Source organism: Pimephales promelas, chromosome 1 (assembly GCF_988280905.1).
Source record: "Pimephales promelas chromosome 1, fPimPro1.hap1.1, whole genome shotgun sequence".
Taxonomy (NCBI): domain Eukaryota; kingdom Metazoa; phylum Chordata; class Actinopteri; order Cypriniformes; family Leuciscidae; genus Pimephales; species Pimephales promelas.
In genome coordinates this window covers 4,729,320-4,745,120 of record NC_142769.1, presented here as the reverse complement: position 1 = coordinate 4,745,120, position 15,801 = coordinate 4,729,320, and the positions used below count along the sequence as shown (strand labels likewise).

General features: G+C 37.2%; 1 protein-coding gene across 1 annotated transcript in view; it reads left to right on the top strand.

Annotated features, from left to right (window-relative positions):
- The window catches only part of galnt18b (UDP-N-acetyl-alpha-D-galactosamine:polypeptide N-acetylgalactosaminyltransferase 18b), a 132,978-nt gene that overhangs the window by 50,011 nt on the left and 67,166 nt on the right, over nt 1-15,801 (top strand). The window contains exons 2-3 of the mRNA XM_089118932.1: nt 5,953-6,148; nt 10,449-10,615. Of these exons, the coding sequence (XP_088975058.1) occupies nt 5,953-6,148; nt 10,449-10,615 (363 nt within the window). The remainder of the gene's footprint in view (nt 1-5,952; nt 6,149-10,448; nt 10,616-15,801) is intronic.

Below are 15,801 nucleotides of genomic sequence, written 5' to 3'. Positions count from 1 at the left end.
TTTTAGCACCATTCCAAATAATCATGATTTATTCAAGTGTTTGATTGGACACGCCTTCAGAAAAAATCAGGCATTGGCTAAACATGCTATAATGTCACGAAATATTATATACATAAATGTTACTTTAATATGGCTTGTATCTTTCATTAAAGCTGCCTAACAAAAAAATAAATAAATTGTTTCATGCTCGGTGTGCAAAGGCTGCTTTTAAAATAACCATTTCTCCATTTAGTCCATCTTGTGCACCAAACACTGCCAAATAAATTTGCAATCCAGGTGAAAAGCATTTTAACAAGGCATTGTGTTCATGCTGCTTCTGGTTTCATGGCACGTAGCTTATTTCTCAGAACAAGGCCAGTCATCTATTATTTTGGTTGTCAAAGCAATTACTCTGCGGAGAGAATAATGCATAAATAGCCAAATCATACATTTGCCAAATGACAGTTGCACATTTTATTAGCCAGCAGCACATTATAGCAGCAGATGTTACCATCCAGTTTGAGAGCTCAGATAAATGAGCTACGTGTCACTTAAATGCGAGCCATTTATTGATGTATATTGTACTCCTTTATTATTCCTTAATTGATTTCCCAATCTGGGCTGTTTCCCAAAAAGCATTGTGAGCCAAGTTGATCGCAGACACCATTGGTGGCGATTGTTCTACAATCAACTTAGACATGTGATGCTTTTTTTTGGAAACGCAGCCCTCATCTGTTGACAAGCACACAATGTCTTACAAAGCAATTATCTCTTGTGAAAAAGAAGTATGCATATTTGAATGAACACTTAAAAGTTCTTAACAGTTTATTTTTTAACAAAAAAATATGTAATAATTATGAAATAAAAGGCTATGTAAATGTACTGTACTTGGAGGACACTTTCAGAACCCTTTCTTACACTTAAAAAGTGTACTTTGATGTACATTTCAAATCATTGTTTCAATAATCTTGTCATCCTTTAAAGAAGCATACACTTATTTTATGTTGGCTAAAAGCACATGTGAATTTCTTGATTATAATTATAATCTGTAGTGTGTTATTTGATATATCGCTACTCTTTAATTTAAAGTTCAATTTCAAAGGTGTAATAATTACAAATATATTTAAATACATGACATACGAGTTTAAATAGAAACGACAAGTATATTTTTTGTTTACCATACTTGTCATTACATTCAGCAGTGCACTAATCATATTCCAAAGGCAATATCATTATTCAAGATAAAGATGTACATAAGTCCTACTTTAAGGTGCAGTAAGTGATTTCTGAGAAATGCTGTTGAAAGTGGATCAAACCGAGCAACATCAGCAGTAGCCAATCAGCAGTAGGGGGCGTGTCCATCCATCCCAATAGTAGAGCAGCGGGTGGCAACTGCATAGCAGTGGGGCGCAAAACCACTTTTGGCCCGTCAAGTTTTTCAGTGATAGGGACTCATTTTTGAAATGAGAAATAAAAACAGAAACTGACCTGAAAACATTTGATTTAAAGGTGAAACACTGCCTTAAAGAAAATTAAAAATGTGGACTGAGTCATTTTTGTCTGTGCTGGATGTGATGTGTTGTTTTGTGTAATGTGATCGGGATTGGGTAAAATGTCTATGTTAGTGTTTATAATGAATTTTAACCTTGATTGTGTAATCGACGCTATGTTTTTACTAACTAACTAACTAACTAACTAACTAACTAACTAACTAACTAACTAACTAACTAACTAACTAACTAACTAACTAACTAACTAACTAACTAACATGTAGAGAGAGACTGAGTAAAGGCCCATACACACCAGGACAAATATCAGTGTGCGTTATTCGCTAGCGTTTTTCTACGCGTTTTTTTGTGTTCCGAAGCAATTTTCGCTGACGATGAGCCGAGTGAACATGCAAATTCATTCCCTGACATTAGATGGCGCCAATTTGCTCTGCAATACCAGTTCATATCAGTTTTCTTTTATCAAGATGTTTGTAGTCCCTGTCGCGTTTGTCATATTGTTCTTTATGTTTCAGCAGCTCTACGATCTTGCCTTGCATCTTCCTCGTCTTATTTCTTCCTGGCTAGTGTAGACGGCGACGCTACTTGGCGTATATCTTCTTCGCCGTTGCGTATGCGTGCTCGGCAAGACCGTTTTGTGTTTGAGCGCCCCCAAGTTGTGTTTTACTGTAACTTCAGAAGCTCCAAACACGTGAGCAAAAGCGCCAATCTCATTGGTCGGATAGTTTTTGACGCGCTGCGTCAAACTAAAAAAAACGAACCAGAGGCATTTTTTTAAACGTTTTTTTTTTTACGTTTGGCGTTTTACGCGTCGGTGTGCACTCTCACATTGTCGCCCTTTGTTTAGTCACGAGGCGTTAAACGGCGGCAAATAACGTGTACAGTACAAAATTCCCGATGTGAACAGGCCTTAAGAGGGAGATTTGAAGACTTTAGAAGAGAGATGGATGACATAAAGACACATCCACTCTTGGATAACACTTTAATGTGTTAAAGGGACCATTAAAATAAAGTGAAAGCAAGTACTCTTAAAAGTATGATAAAGTCATCTTCTTTTTCACAAGGGATAATAGTGTTATGGATGGTATCTAAGTGCTACTGTACAACCTTAAAGGGATACTCCACCCAAAAATGAAAATTCTGCCATCATTTACTCACCCTCAAGTTGTCGCAATCCTGTATGAGTTTCTTTCTTCTGCTGAACACAAAGGGAGATATTTTGAAGAAAGATTGGAACCAAACAGTTGTTTGGCACCATTGAGGTCTATGGTGCCAAAATATGATTTTGGTTGGAGTATCCCTTTTAAACTTTTGGCCCCCAGGATAGAGTAGCTACAAATCATTTTTGATTTTCTGCATTTGTTATGTTTGACAAAGGCCTGTCCATGTTTCTACAACTAACTCCACCAATAGCTGCATATAGTTCAATTCATGCTTGTAAAAGCACTTGTATTTGTTGAGAACACTTGTATTGCATCCCCAGGTCATGTGAGATTGATTTTGAGATCCCTTTTATAATGTCTTAAGAAGTGAAATATATCAATAGGCCTTAATATGAAAAATTGGTAAAAGTGAAATACATGAAACAGAATTCATTTTCAATCAGCAAGCAGAAATGCAGACTATTGATATTCCATCTCAGCAGTCCTTGTTGTTGCGTTGTGCATAGGGTCTAATAAATCCCATTCCTGCGCTAGTGCTTAAAACACTCTGCAATGTGTGGCGTGTTAGCAGCACGGCTCCAGTGTTTATTCAGAGCTGCCGTTTGGGTGGGTGTTCGCCCTCTTGGTAGCCAGTATCCAACAGAGCCGTATTTGATTCAGTCAGTGATCCAGACTGACCCCTTCAGTATCAGTTTTCTGACTGGGGACTCTGTAGTCATGATTTCACACAGGTCCAGGTTGCAATGCTGTTGCTCCCAACAGCACTTCCCCATTCCACCTATCCTCTTGCGGTCAGTTCCCACAGCCTGAAATATCGCAGAAGGGCTGTTTTTAAGGAGTGTGAACATTATTTGAAATAGGGACTTGAGTTGTAATAAGAGGCATGAGTGAGTATAAAGGCCATTCACACCAATTTCTAAAAATCTTTCTAAATGTAAAAGAATAGCAGATTCCAAACCACAAGTATAACGGTACTGGCACAGAGAAACAACATCGTTGGGATTACTTTCAGAATCATTATTTGTTTCCATTGGATGAATGATGAAAACATTGACAGCCAATCAGAATCAATCCTGCTTCAAGAACTTGAGCATTTTCATAAATAGAACGTTATTGTGCATTAAAGGTGCAATGTGTAATATTTCTGAGGATCTATTGACATAAATGCAATATAAGATCCATAACTATGTGTTGAGTGGTGTCTAAAGACCTTACTCAATGAACCGTTATGTTTTTATTACCTTAGAATGAGACATTTATATCTACAGTACATAACCGCAGGCTATGAAAGTCGGCATATTGTGACGTCATGTTTCTACCGTAGCCGAATGCGAACAAACAGTTTCATTCAGCTGACAATCAGCTGATTACTATTATAATATTATATATATCCTCACCTGACTATGGCTTTGCAAACTTTATTCATGATGTGGTTTATAATGGACTGTGGTTCAGAAACATTGACAATGGTACACACACACCTGGTTCAGATTACACGATTTTTTTTTGTTTGTTACGATAGTCACTGTGTCAGATTACGCGATTTTGACTTTTAAAATCTTGTCGTCTCGTGGACAGACTACACGTTGCTTCCTGACCAGTCATCACATGCCATCTTTAACGGTGCGCGTGATGTCATCGAGAAGGCGAAACTAGTAGCGAGTGACTTCCGGAAACGAACGTAAACAAACAATGGATGAAGCGGTGAGTGTTGTATTGGCTGTCCTGTGTTTAGAAAAAAAGTAAAAAAAAGAAAGAAAACCCGACAATGGACACGTTCCTGGATTGCTTGGCATTGCCTTTTCAGCGTAAGAAACACACGGTGTGGCGTGTGAGCCTTTGAACTGGTTGAATTGCGTGTGTCTCACGGCCATTGCGTGAGACTTGAGAGCCCTGCTCGAAGAGGACAGTCCTCCAAAGAGAACTTGAGGTAAAATATTGTTTTCTTATATATTTTTAAATTTAACGTTAGCACCATCGTCTCTCTTTCTTTTCGCCATTTTTGAAAGTTGTGTACGGAAAAGCTTGTGCTCCTATTGGTCAACCTCATACATGTGACGGAACCGTCGCGGACGGCCGTTAAAAAAAATTAAACATGCTAAGTCTTTTTGTCGTGATGTCGTGATGTCTATGACACACTATACGAGAAGATACGATCGAATCTTGCGTCCCGACGCCCGTTGTCGTTTACGAATACCCACGACACCCTACGTGAAACGGACGTCAAACGTCGTGCCAAAATCGGGCTAAAATTGTGTAATCTGAACCAGGCATTACTCTGGCTATTCTCTGCTGTTTCAGATGACGATATGTTTGTCCCGTTTTACCCACTGTAGCTTCTTCGAAAGGGAGGGGTGAGCAGTGGGTGGAGCCCTTAGTGCAAACTCGCAACCGAACCGCTTGATGTCACTAAAAATCACACACTGCACCTTTAAGGGAACCGCTAATATAGTTCCCTTTCGAAGGGAACTCAACAATACGTCGAATGACGCAATGGGGGAACGCCATTGCGTAATTCGACGTATTGTCTCGTTCCCTGTTCTCAGGGAACATAGGTTACAGTCGTAACCTGAGACGTTCCCTTTCGAATGGAACTCAACAATACGTCGAATGACGCAATGGCGTTCCCCCATTGCGTAATTCGACGTATTGTCTCGTTCCCTGTTCTCAGGGAACATAGGTTACAGTCGTAACCTGAGACGTTTTCGTTATAGTTCTTCTGAATGGTGGACGACAAATAAAGTAAGAGTCCCATAAAAGAACTAATTGATTCTGAATGGCCTGAATTGATTCATCAGCAATTACAGTCTCACTTCATGTCACATACCTATGTAACAATGCAACAAATTTGCATAATGCCAGCCTATGCTCTACATTGGCTTGCCACGAACACTGTAGCTGAGACTGGAATAGTTTGGTTTGTGTTTTTGACATGTTGTACGGGAAACGCACCCCAGATTAGTCCAATTTTAGAGACACTTTTTTTTTTGCTTTAAAATGACCACTAACAATGTCATTCCCTATATATATATACAGTTGCAAATATTATTGTGTTATTGTTATATTATTTGTACAGTTTTTTTAAATGATACTTGTATGATTTTAATAGCTCGATATGACTAAGCACTTCTTTGTCCACAGAGGGTTTAACTGAAAATAGAACACCAGTTGAACAGTTGTTGGGTTGTTGAGCACAATCGGTGTAAGACTGTGCATGTAAATGGACTCAGTGTTATTTTTAAGACTCTGACATGTTTGACTATGAAGGGAACAGCAACAATCTCTCTGTCTGACCCTCACAGAGTCCCCGCTGAAAGGAGACGACAATCAAGAAGATCGATCTTTTGCCGACTCGTCCTTGTTCAACCACTGGGGCCAGGATCTGGGACCAGAGAGCCGTCGAGTGGCCCTCAAGATGTTTCAGTATTACGGCTACAACGGTTATCTCAGCGACCGCCTCTCCATGGACAGACCCATCCCAGACTACAGGCCTAATGGGTGAGTGTATTGCAGTCAGTCATCACATTTATTTTATAGCACTTTATACAATAGATTGCTTTAAACCAAACTGCTTTACAGTAGTCTGGGAAAACCCAGACAACTTCAGGCAAATTTAGATTTGCTCTGAAAGTTAGTCTGGTAAAGAGCTCCTTTAAGCCCAATCCCTCGAAATCGCGGCACCAATCAGAAGTGTTGGGGCGGGCTTTATATGATGACGACAGAGCTTGGATTTTGAAGCAGATTTTGTAGCCTACATTACAGATGGATGCCGCCGTCGAACATCGCTCGTTCAAATCAGCTATCGCGTCTGTTTTAAGTGATTTGAACATTTCCTTTTTGTTAAACACCTAGCAAAGAACAACACTCGGAGATGTTTCTCCGCCGGCCTCCGCATACCCCAGACAGCAAACTGACATCAACGTGGAAACGACGTCTCTCATGACATTGAAACAACGTTGATTTTGCTCATCGAATTAACGTTGAACCGTCAGACGCGGCATTCTTCAAAGCTAAATGAAAATCGAAAATTGGTTTGCTTTCATAACGTTGAAACAACGCGTTGATTTCAAGTTGATTTTCCGTTAGTTTTGAAAGAATGACGCGTCTGACGTTGGTTCAACGTTAATTCGATGAGCAAAACAATGTCAGATCAACGTTGTTTCGATGTCATGTTTCCACGTTGATTCAATGTCAGTTTACTATCTGGGACGTCATCTCCTTCATCACTCTGATTGGTTTTAGGTCTACACTCTCTGAAAAAAAGGTACAATAGCTGCCACGGGGGCTGTACCTTTTCAAAATGTACACTTTTGTACCTTAAGGCTGCATATTGGTACCTTAGTGGTAACATATTAGCACCTGAAATTAGCACCTGAAATGTACATATTAGCACCTGAAATGTACATATTAGCACCTAAAATGTACATATTAGCACCTGAAATAGCACCTGAAATGTACATATCAGCACCTAAAATGTACATATTAGCACCTAAAATGTATATATTATTACCTAAAATGTACATATTAGCACCTGAAATGGACATATTAGCTCCTGAAATGGACATATTAGCTCCTGAAATGGACATATTAGCACCTAAAATTTATATATTAGCACCTTAAATGTACATATTAACACCTAAATGTACTTATTAGCACCTAAAATGTACATATTAGCACCTAAAATGTACTTATTAGCACCTAAAATGTACAGATTAGCACCTGAAAGCACCTGAATGTACAGATTAGCATCTGAAATGTATATATTAACACATGAAATGTACATATTAGCACCTGAAATGGACAAAAGTTTACCTTTTGAAAAGGTACAGCCCCAGTGACAGCTTTTGTACCTTTTTTTCTGAGAGTGTACCCCTGTGAGAGTGGTCTCCCAGACAGCAAACTGACATTGAATCAACGTGGAAACGACGTCTCTCATGACATTGAAACAACGTTGATTTGCTCATCGAATTAACGTTGAACCAACGTCAGACGCGGCATTCTTCAAAGCTAAATGAAATCGAAAATTGGTTTGCTTTCATAACGTTGAAACAACGCGTTGATTTCAAGTTGATTTTCCGTTAGTTTTGAAAGAATGACGCGTCTGACGTTGGTTCAACGTTAATTCGATGAGCAAAACAATGTCAGATCAACGTTGTTTCGATGTCATATTTCCACGTTGATTCAATGTCAGTTTGCTATCTGGGCTCCCAGCCTGACCAGCTAAGACCAGCCTGACCAGCTGAAAAAGTGTTCAAAACCCCTCTAAAACCAGCCTGATAAACCAACTATAACCAGGCTGGGAGACCAGCCAAAACCAGCCAACCACCCTTGCTGCCTCACTAATAAACTAACCAGTTTGAACTGATCCGTCTCTCTTTTGCCATTGTGTCTAAGTCTGTATGTGATACAGCTATGCAATATGCTTACAAAATCTATATTTATTTAAATAAAAGGTGAAGATGTCAAAATTCCTAGTCTGGACATCACTTTTGGCCACTACACTCTCAGAAAAAAAGGTACAAAAGCTGTCAATGGGGCTGTACCTTTTCAAAAGGTACACTTTTGTCCATTTTAGGTGCTATGTACATTTTAGGTGTTAATGTGTCCATTTTAGGTGCTAATAAGTACATTTCAGGTGCTAATATGTCCATTTTAAGTATTAATATGTACATTTTAGGTGCTGATATGTACATTTTAGGTGCTAATATGTCCATTTCAGGAGCTAGTATGTACATTTTAGGTGGTAATATGTCCATTAGGTGGTATGTTGGGTGCTAATATGTAGATTTTAGGTGCTAATAAGTACATTTTAGGTGTTAATAAGTACATTTTAGGTGCTAATATGTACATTTTAAGTGTTAATATGTACATTTTAGGTGCTAATATGTACATTTTAGGTGGTAATATGTCCATTTCATGAGCTAATATGTACATTTTAGGTGGTAATATGTATATTTAGGTACTAATGTGTACATTTTAGGTGTTAATATGTACATTTTAGGTGCTAATATGTACCACTAAGGTACCAATGTGCAGCCTTTGGGCACAAAAGTGTACCTTTTGAAAAGGTACAGCCCCAGTGACAGCTTTTGTACCTTTTTTTCTGAGAGTGTACTTTGTATGTACAATTTCTGTTTGTGAACTGTAACTGTATTTTCCAGTCTGTTATGGGTTGAATACAGTTTACTCCAACCGACTCTATTTTGACAGGCTTTGAAAGAGGTGTGTGTGGAAAAACATAATTACTCCATAGCCTGTAATTACTGGATGTGTCTTGCTGGCAGCAACATAAAGAACTCCTTCACATCTGATCACATCTGTTCTTTTCTCTCCGTGGTGCCAAATTGCTATCGAGTACCTGGGTCTGAAAACGTTGAAAACCCACTTGTTATAAACTCCAGTCTGCCAAGAACATCAAAACAACACCTATCGTTGTAAAAGACCTCCATATTTACCAAAAAGGTCTTGTTTTTCTAATTGCCTTTTGTCATTTTCATTTGTATTTCTTTTCCCACGTTGAGAAAACAGAATAGGGCCAGAAACTGGTCAGCAAAGGAATAAAAACCTCAGGAGGTCAAACTAAATATTATATGGGCTGTTTTATTTATTATTTTTAAAATCAATTTTGCATGAGGTTTGTAGTTCTGCAACTCTCTCTAAAATTTGGGACGTCTAAATACAGTTTCAAATGCTGATTTGTGAGATTTTGTGATTTTCTAGCAATCATTTTTCAATGAACAACAATTAAATACACAACACTTATCAAATTTAAAGGGATAGTTCACCCAAAAATGAAAATTAGCCCATAATTTAATCACTCTGTAGCCATCATAGGTGTGTAAGACATTCTTCTTTCAGACAAATACAATCTGAGTTATATTGAATTTATTTATTTATTTATTATTATTTAATTTAATTTCCAAGCTTTATAATGGGAGTGAATGGCTGGTGAAAATTTTAAAGGGATACTCCACTTTTTTTTGGAAATGGGCTCATTTTTACCACTCCCCCAGAGTTAAACAGTCGAGTTTTACCATTTTTGAATCCATTCAGCCGATTTTCTGATATTTAGAAGAATATTAAACGGACAGTTTCTGGTCTCATTGACTTCCATAGTATATTTTTTTCCTACTATGGAAGTCAATGAGACCAGATACTGTCTGGTTACTGATATTCTTTTAACTATCAGAAAATCGGCTGAATGGATTTGAAAACGGTGAAACTCAACTGTTTAACTCTGGGGGAGTTGTAAAATGAGCCTATTTCCCTTTAAGCCCCCAAAAAGTGCATCCATCCATTTTAAAATTAATCCAAATGACTCCATGCGTTTGTGTAACGAAGATCGGATTAGCCAGGAAATGTTTTAATGTAACTCCGATTGTATTTGTCTTAATAAAGAATGTTATACCTAGGATGGCTTAAGGGGTGTGTAAATCTTCGAGTTATTTTTTATACTGGATTGTACTTATTGAGAAACATATTTCCCATAAATAAATGAATATTATTTATATGATTAAAATTACTGATCATGTTACCCTCAGTTAAAATATCTAAGGGTTGAACGGATAGGCATGATCAAATTAATTCAATTATTTAAATACATTTCAGAAAGTCAAGACCTCCAAGGAGAGAGTGGCAACAAATACATTTGGTGTATTTAAAACTAGCTTGGTTCATTTTAGCAATCCTTTATTAACATATCTTCCATGGGGTTTGTGTTTTAAAAACTAACATGACACCTGTTCTTGGAAATGCCTTCACATATTAACATTTTTTTTTGTTTCATCTGTTCCCGCAGGTGCAAAAACATGTCTTACCCGTCCAACCTCCCGCAGGTTAGCATAGTCTTCATCTTTGTGAATGAGGCGCTCTCAGTCATCCTACGCTCCATCCATTCGGCTATGAACCGAACCCCCCTCCACCTGCTCAAAGAGATCATACTGGTAGATGACAACAGCAATAACGGTAGGTTTACACACAGCACAAATCGCTTAGCGTGTTTGTTGGTTGTATTATGTTTGAGAAGCATTGGTATAACTACTTCCTGTGAGACTGGAACAAATTTAGGCTGCGGCAACAACATTCATTTCCTTTTAGTTTTCTCTTGTGTTGGACTAGCTAGTTCTAAGTGTGGGGCTTATAGTCTTACTTATTAGCGCTGTATTGCTTCTCAGCATTCTGTCTTTAACCGAGCCCTTCCGTCTGCTTAATTAGCTGCTCTGCTCTTTGGATTAAAGTGATTGGTGAAAGAATACTAATCAGCTGAAAACTGAGAAATATTTACCCCAGAAAGAATAAACCTAAGAAACGTGATGAATTGCTTTTACACATGCTCTGGACTAATGATGCATTTAGTGGATTGTCTGCTATAGCCTTTAATAGAAAGCATATTTTCATTTTCTTGTTCCGTATTGCATTATTTCCACCAATCTTTTTTTTTTCCTTTATCAATTGTCCAATTATTTTATGCTAATATTGTGTGAAATTAAGTATTAATTTCAGCAATGTTATGAAAGTAATTTCCCAATTTATCAATAAGTTGAATTATATTATATGTAATCTAAATTATTTCATCTGTCTTCTACTTTCAGTGGGCAACCATCACTCACTTAAAGGAGTAGTTCACTTTTTTTTTTTTAAAAATTGCTGATAATTTACTCACCCTCATGTCATCCAAGATGTCTTTCTTTCTTCAGTCGAAAAGAAATTAAAGTTTTTGATGAAAACATTCCAGGATTTTTCTCCATATAATGGACTTTACCGGTAACCAAACGGTTCAAGGTCCAAAAGACAGTTTCAGTGCAAACTGTTCAAGGGGCTTTAAACGATTCCAAGGGTCGTATTAAGTGAAACGAATCTTTTCCCGAGTCAATTTGTTCATTTCGTTCGTTGAATGAAACAAATGACACGAAAAAAGATTCGTTCATTTTGATAAACGAGTTTGAACAGGAGAGTCACGAACGCACGTCACAGAACAGACCATTTGAGCTTATAAAATTTAAACTTTTTAAATGAGCGATCGTTTCGCTTGATAAGACCCTTATTCATCGTCTGGTGTCGTTTAAAGCCCTTTGAACAGTCTGAAAAGTCTTTTGCTGTTAGCTGAACATTAGAGTGATGTTTTGACCCACGTAGACTTAAAAGGGTGGTATAATGCCCCTTTCACAAAATGTAAAATAAATCTCTTACGTCCCCTGAGTGTGTATGTGAAGTTTTAGCACAAAATACCCCACATATATTTTTATATGTTAAAGTTGTCAATTTTTCAGGGTTGTTCAGGGTCTGTCCCTTTAAATGCAAATGAGCTGCAGCTCCCGACACAGGGGGCGGAGCTTCAAGAGTGTGTTTGAGCAGCTCCGATTACCTCAAGCAGACACATGCTAAAATGTCAGAAACTGTTCTGCCTTTTATGTTTAAACCAAAGATGGAGAGACTAAGAAGAAGTGACAACATGTAGAATGCAACAGGACATCTCTGAATGGTCAGTTGATGAATTTATGTGGTGTTAACTATCTTTAATTAGCATATTCTGTCAGGGTATAAATCGCTTGTATAGGAACTGAGACAGAGTGACTTTCTATTGCATGTGAAAATACGTATGCTATAGTTTGAGCTGACTTACAAGTGTGCTTGACAACTGTAGCTCTTTCTCTTCTCAACATGGACTGCGTGCTTATGCACATTTTATGGTTGGTGATGTTGGCATTTTTAAAAGTTTACCTTGCGTTTAGAAAGCATGAAAGCATACTTAATAGTACAGTTAAGTGGTCTTTTATTTCATTAATATTACATTATCTGCAAGATTAGATTACCCCTAAAATCATCTTCTTCCAAAAAATACAATGCTGTTTCTGCCATTTCGCTAGTGTCATTCCATCCCGTGTGTCAGGGCAGAGTATGTCAGCTGAAACCGGTGTTACGGATCAACTGGGGATCATGTTAACTGGGGACGCGCGCGTGCACGCAGACAGTTTTACCTGGATTTCCAGCAGATGTTAAACGGTGACAGATTCGTCACAGCTATTTTTTCACTGAGCAGATTTCCAAAGCTTTCCATTTTATTGTTAAATGTTTGCATCATATTTTGGCTCTGTTGTTTACTCTGCGCTGCTCCGCTGTATGTTTCAGACGCCTTTAAGGGAAGTTTTAATGTGCTTTAATTTCGCGACACACAGACCACGCCCACATTATTTTTTTACATTAGTTTCAATAAAATTTGTATCTGATGACAACTGTAAATATATTAAATAAATTATACTATTGACATTGTGTATTTGCAGTGCTTGTGTATTCGCAGATTATTGTTATGATGCCAATTTGTGGCTTAATTAAAATTGAGCAGCAATACTGCTGTGGTTAAAGGGACATGTCAAGCATTTATTTATTTATTATTTATGAATTTTAATGTTTCTGAGGAATGAGTTAAAACATAAAGCATACAGTACACTCCATAAATGTTCATAAAGAGTGGTGAAAATTGATAAGCCATAGCTTATGGATCCAGTGATTTACCCACAGCATTTATAGGGAATGTTCAACAAACATATTCATTAGCTAACTGTTAGCTAATGAATATGTTTGTTGAACATTCCCTATAAATGTTAAACAGACCTATGAAAGCAACAAAAGAAAGAAAAAAATAGGCAAATGTGCATGCATGCAGCCAGGACAGCTTTTTTGCCATCTGTGAAGGTCTGACCACACAGTCTCACCTTCTGAACATTCAATCTAAGGAAGGATGAACAAACTATAGAATAAGTTAGAATTACATGCTAATGAAGAACAGTTACTTGTTTTGCAATGTGTATAATTTTTTCTTACCCATTGGCCAGTTTGGCCTTACTGCTCTCCATCTCATTTAAATCATGGTATATTAGAAAATAAATGTCAGTTGTATTACCTTTCTAGTAAGAGCAATTTAACACACAATCACCCTTCACTGAGAAATGTTCACATCTCCTCTTAGTGTTCCTTTATTGAGCAGCTGCCAAATAATGGTTATCCTACAAAGTTTTTGATTTGTGTAACTTTAATTGCATCAATTTGCTGTGGTAGTCTATGGCCTAACAACAATGACACCAGTAACATGACACTTAATTTATAGACCTTTTGAGCACTGGCATAATTTATATTACATAAAAAGTTGCCCAAACACATTTTTATTTTATTCACATTTATTTTATTTATAAAACTCATAGACTATTCTGTAATATTTCTTTTGTTAAAGATGTCAGCAAGTAAACAATAAAGCATTTCGTATTGTTTTAGAGAGGGTCATGACATTCATGTGAGGTGACAAATGATTAAGAGGTTAGTAATGTAGGTGAAAATTAGACATAGGCTAGAGAATATCAGGCCTATATATTTGTAATAAGTCATCATCACACAATATCATATGCTCTGCTTATTTCAGTAATACACTCTGTGTTTTTCACAGGACTTTAATCAGACAAAGTGTTCTCTAAATGTCCAATACAAGACATTAGCTACATTCAAGTTTATGCTACTGAGCATAATGTACAATGTTTGAGCAACTTTGCATTTCAAGGTACACATTCTAAAGTCTCATAAGTTCTTGCTTTCCCTGGGAATTGAACCCACGACTCTGGTGTAGCAAGCACAACACTCTACTGTTTGAGCTACATGAATGCTCAATTCCATGTTTTAATTGATCAAATGATTACATGCTTATACAAATATGCAGTAGTAAATACAAAATTGTTCTGAAAGAAACAAAGAAATTATTTTTTATTTTATGAATCTTTTGAAAATGTTACATTAAGTTCATGAGATAATTAACTTCATGATATAGATGATACGGACGCGTCACAGCTGGTTGTTCAAAAAAGAGAGCTAAATATCATCAGAGTAAAATAAGCTGATAAGATAAAAATAATTGATCCATTATAAAATTAGGCTACATATGAAGAGTTCAGATGCAAAAGCCTCTAAGTGCCAATTGAAATGTTCATCTTGAATGATCATTTTTATCAAGCTTGTATATTAAGTTCAGTAATTTCACTTAAATGGCAATGATAACTACCTATTAATTTTTATTTAAGTGAAATTACTGGACTTAAATATACAAGTTTGATAAAAATCATCATTAAAGAAGAAAATTTCAAATGGCACTTAGAGGCTTTTGCATCTGAACTCTTCATATGCAGATCGAAAAATGCAACTTGTTGAAAAAATGTAAATGACTTTGCAATTTATGTTTCTTTTAGGTAGCCTACTTTAACTTAATCTAACGTTACATCTGTTGTTATTTGTGATTAGAACTCATGACAACACAAGTGCGCTGACAAGTCTGTTCATCCAATGAAAGCGAATGACCCTTGTTAACATGGGCGTGGTTTCTGAGCTTGACACTAAAGTATGTTAAACTTCTTTGAAAATGCGTCAAATACAAAGGAATATCATACACTGCAAAAACAAAGCGCTTTATTTGCATACCGTGTACTGGTAACTGGTGAAATATTCGTTTTTATCGGTGAAAAATAGGGCACGAATCTGTCGCTGTTAACATCTGCTGGAAATCCAGGTAAAACTATTTGCGTGCACGCGCGCGTCCCCAGTTAACATGATCCCCAGTTGATCCGTAACACCGGTTTACTTTTGTCATCACGGCGGCTAGAATAGGTATCTTATCGCCTCTAGCTGTCGTCACCTCTTGACATCGCTTCCTAATGTGAGAGCCACTTCTGGGTTCAGTTTGCACTATAGGGCTGCAGACACAACGACTGACATGAAAAGAAAGAGAGTAAAGCGACCCAGGTGACTCCTCACTAATTGTACGTTTTGAGCATCAGTGGCCCACTCTTTCCGCTGGAATAATCATGTGAATTCTGCCAGTTTTATCTCTACACTCGACATGAGACTTTATGTCAGCAGTGAGACCAACAGAAAATCTGTCAACCTTCAGTGAAGGCCAAAAATGTTTTAATCTCGTTCCTCTTAAAACCTGAGAATGAGCTGACAGAATTTATTTGCGTCTACAGCTGACGACTGATGAATTACACCTTATCATCAGAGAGGGAGAGAGAGAGATGGCTTGCACTGCATACATTTTTTTTTTTCTTGAAAAGCAAAATTGCATAATTTATTTCAATGTATTTTTAGAGAATACATCAATTAGGTACATTTATTCG